The sequence below is a fragment of the Cibotium barometz genome, chromosome 35 (assembly GCF_041138505.1).
Source record: "Cibotium barometz isolate CiBa-2024 chromosome 35, ASM4113850v1, whole genome shotgun sequence".
Lineage (NCBI taxonomy): Eukaryota > Viridiplantae > Streptophyta > Polypodiopsida > Cyatheales > Cibotiaceae > Cibotium > Cibotium barometz.
Window position 1 is genome coordinate 4,540,080 of NC_141080.1, and position 4,541 is coordinate 4,544,620.

The 4,541-nt window shown below is 37.5% G+C and overlaps 1 protein-coding gene across 1 annotated transcript; it reads left to right on the plus strand.

Annotated features, from left to right (window-relative positions):
• The first annotated feature begins 1,826 nt into the window (after positions 1–1,826).
• LOC147618077 (GDSL esterase/lipase At1g71250-like) lies at positions 1,827–3,914 on the plus strand. Its single transcript, XM_086775078.1, has 5 exons — positions 1,827–2,060; positions 2,234–2,361; positions 2,462–2,701; positions 2,836–3,088; positions 3,733–3,914. Exons 1-5 carry the CDS (start codon positions 1,835–1,837, stop codon positions 3,912–3,914), a joined length of 1,029 nt encoding a protein of 342 aa, XP_086631204.1. The 5' UTR covers positions 1,827–1,834.
• The last annotated feature ends 627 nt before the right edge of the window (positions 3,915–4,541 follow it).

Sequence of the window (4,541 nt, forward strand, 5' to 3'; positions counted from 1 at the left end):
TATATATGTATATATGTATATATATGTATATATGTATATATATGTATGTATGTATATATATATATATATGTATATATATATATATATTGTGCATAAACTATAAGAAAGCAAGGTTCAAGAAATTAGGCTGCCACACTTAAACCTTCAAAATCTCACAAGTTGAGAGCATTTAATCCACATGGGTATTAAGTGCTATACATGTGATTGTTTCTACACTTTGGTTGTGGCATTGTTTGTGCCTCTATTATGATCAAAACGGAACTAATTGTTTGTTCACAAGGTAAAAGATAGTGATTGCTTTCCCTTTGAACAAGCCGATGTAAATGATTGTAAAATACACTTACTTTTTAGATTATATTATTTTTAAAAAGGGGATGATGCACATGCATCCTTTCTAAGTGCGGCTAGAAGTCTAATTTTACTGACTGGACTTGAGCCAAAAAAGGTCCTTAATTGACATTCATAAAATTGAGAAAATAACTCAGACAAGGTGAAAACCTTAGGGAAAATGGGATATTAGTTTTCAACCATAGGTATAGAGCTATGAAAAAGGGTTGAACTTAGATCTGAAAAGAATACTTACGGACATTCATAAAATTGGAAAAATAAATAAGAAAACCTTAGAGAAAATGGGTATATTTGTTGCCGACCATATAGAGAAAATGCATATAATTTTTTTTTGAAAAGAAAGTATGACATTAGATTATATAAATGGATATATTACATGCACTATGGAAAAGTAAGACAAGGATGGGTGGTGCAGTAAAAAACCATCCTTTAGTGTAATTTTTTGGGCTGGAATTGAGAAAAACTGGTTGTAATTTTGCTTAGCCTTGATATTAAAGATTCAAATTTTTGAGGTTTTAGTTATAAAACGGATTAATCTATGCATTTTTAAATAAAAACCGGTTGGGCTTCAAGGTTGTCCTTTTTTCACTCTGACACTAGGGTGGTGGAGCCTCAGCACTATCTATCGCGGGGTCTTAAAAACCCTTGTTAGGTGAGCTTAATGGTTGGCATTGATCTAAATCATGATGCCATTTTTGGGCCGTCGGATAAAGTAAACATAGACAAGTAAACTCGGACAAGTAAACTATGTCGACGCATCACAAAGTAATATAATGGCTTGAAACCACATGGTTCCAATGCTTGGAGGTTTAGCTTAGTGGTGATATTTTCCCAATGGTAACCCAAGGTCTTGGGTTGAAATCCTCTTTTGCACATAACATCTTGCTCCAAATTTTTCTAAGTCCCAAACCCAAATTCACGCTCATCTTAAGATGTAGTTTACTTGTCCAACCGACGAAGTTTACTTGTCCTAGTTTATTTTATCCGATGGCCTAAAAAAGGCATTGCGATTTAAATCAATACCATCCATTGATCTGAGCTGAGAAGGGTCTCTAAGAGTGTTGGGGTGGTGGAGGTAGAGTGGTAGTGGGGACAAGTACTACGGTACGAGTGATAAAAGCTAATGACAGAAGCATTTCTTTGGCGGCATTCTAAAGCCGTTTTAGATCAAGCTAATGACAGAAGCATTTCTTTGGCGGCATTCTAAAGCCGTTTTAGATCCCCGCTCAAAGGGGGGGAAAAAAACTCGAAAAAATTAACGATACGAAAAGTAGCTAAAATCAATGTGAAGCGGTGCAGGCATTGAAAAAAACACCACCTACTCCTCCGACATTTTTGACAATTGAGATACTAAAAGAAATCAACCTTGAAAGTCCACGCAGCCTCATGCTGGCGCCAACAAGCACACACAGTCTCCGAATTCTATTTATAATGCCTTCCTGCAGCACGGGCTTTTCATCACTGCATCACAATGGAGCTTCACCTAATGGCAGTGCTAGCGGTTGCAGCCTTGGCTTGCTTTGCGCCCAAGGAGAGCTATGGCATTCAGCAGTTCCCAGCCTACTTCATCTTTGGAGACTCTCTGGTGGATGTGGGCAACAATAACTACATCACCACTGTAGCGAAGGCTGATAGTCTGCCCTTTGGAATTGATTTCCCGACAGGCCCTACCGGCCGTTTCTGCAATGGCAAAGTCGTCACGGATATTCTATGTAAAAAGCAACTCCGTTATACCCTAAAGATCATCATGATGCTTAATTACAATAGAAGTATAGATTGCTCTCGGGGTGGCATTTATTGGATGTATATTCGTGATTATAAGAATATACTGTTGGTTTTTGTAGCGTAGAATTAACCTTGGGTTGTTGATTATGGTTTGGTGTAGGCGAAATTCTGTCCCTTCCTTTCCCACCACCTTACCTTGCGCCCACTACAAGAGGTCAAGCCATACTACAAGGGGTGAACTACGCATCGGCAGCGGCCGGCATAATAAGGAGCACCGGCTACAACTTTGTGAGTGTAATTTGCTGAAATGCAGGCGCTTAAGGCATAATGCAGGTTAGGTTAAATAATACGATTAACGTGTGTGTGTGTGTGTGTGTGTGTTTTGCAGATTGGGAGAGTGGACTTGGACACCCAGCTGACCTGGTTCGAGAACACTGTGCAAGAGCTTCAACAGCAGCTTGGCGTGTCCAGAACGCAAGACCTGCTATCCAGATCTCTCTTCTCCACCACTATAGGCGCCAATGATTATGTCAATAATTACTTATTAGCAGGATCTCCGAGAGCGCTGCAATACACAGCAGCGCAGTATCAGCAGCTTCTGCTAAGCAACTTCACCGCACAGCTTACAGTAATTAAGCAACCGTTAACCAACGCCCACAATTGCATGGCCACTAGTAGCTGTACAGTGAATCGTTGAATTGAGCCGTCTATGCGTAAGGCATGATTAATGTAGGGTTTAATGAAAACTTTTGCTTCATGCAGCAATTGTATAATCTGGGGGCGAGGAACATTTCGGTGTCGTCCATTGGGCCGATAGGCTGCATACCGTCGCAGCTTGCTCGCCGGAGTGTGAATGGGGAGTGCTCCAACGTTGTGAACAATCTTGCACTCAATTTCAACGCCGGCCTCAAGTCCGTCCTCTCACAGTTGAACTCGCAGCTGCCAGGAAGCCGATTCATGTATTGGGAGGTCTTCGATCCCATTTTCGCCTACCGGAGCAACCCCCAACAATACGGTCCGCTTCATTTCCTTTCTAATTTTTTTGAATAATACGAATATTCTTAAATCAACATTAACGGTATTTATCGGCTATCCCTTTGTAAAAAACCTTTGCAAGCTCAAAAAAGGGCTATATAGAGCCACTAAAGTAACCAAAACCATTCTTTAAAAAACAAAGAGTGAAAGCTACCACTATGTTTAACAAGAAGAAAAGAAAACTTGGAATTGAGCCTATGAAGACGTTTATCATTTAGTTCTAGGTATATCTCAAGCTAATCATTTTTCCCTGTCCATCACCACCCCCCTAAGGAATCCTCTACTTCAATAGGGACAGACCGTCTAGAAAAGAGGCCCTAGATCATTAATATTTTTTAAGTGGCCCTCACACATTATTAGGATGGTTACAAATCTATGCAAACCTCATCAAGTTCACTAAATGCAAACATTGTGTATCACTTCCGTTTAAGAGGTATTTATTTAAAAAAATCCATGAACATCAATATTTTAGAAAGAACCCTTTGGAAATAACGTGAACAAGCTGAAGCATAGCTAGATGCTAAAGTGTATCTAGTGAATTTGCTATAAGTGATCTTGAATCTAGAGTTTTCTCTACATTAGTAGCTTTGCAAACTAAATTATTTCATTTGATTTTTTCTGCAGGTTTCCAATTTGGTGCTAAAGCTTGTTGCGGTGGTGGAAGATTTAATGGGCAAGTGCTTTGCTTACCAACAATCAAGCCGTGTCCTGATAGACCTGATTATGTCTTTTGGGATGCCTTTCATCCAACTGAAAGTGCTAATAGGCTTCTAGGAAATGTCCTATATCAAAACCTGAAGATCTGATTTAAGTGACTTAGTAAATTGGATTACTATATTTGAAGCATTCTTCAATCAAATGTTGACAATTAAGTGTACTTGAGGTGACACAAAAAAAAATTATTTCTCAAACAATTTCTACCTTATAAAAATATTTGAGTTCTTACAAATCTAGACCTAATGGTACATAGAATAAATCAAATGCAAATATACCTCAATCTCGGCCATTTAATGAGGGTTTCTATTTTTTGAAATGAAATAATTGCATAATGTGTACTTGGGTTATAAAACCTATCATGTAAAATTTGCTATGATTGTGTTTTAAATCTAGTACTAATACTTTAGATCATGGATGTGTTAGTATTTTTATGTTTTTAAATATGCATGTGGACCTAAATGCTTATATATGTAACACTATTTCTATTATAATGGGTTTTAAAAAAATAAATAATAAATATTTGGAGTGCTTCAAATTTTCTCTTGAAAGTGCTCTTGAAAATGACACATAAAAGAAAATAATTATGCATGCATGAGGTGCTAATTTAGAAATCTTTGAATTCTTTCATCATATTATTTATATAAAATATTCTAAAAAATATAAATACATAACTTTTAAATTGTATCCTTTTTTTGAATATTAGAAAACTGAAATGA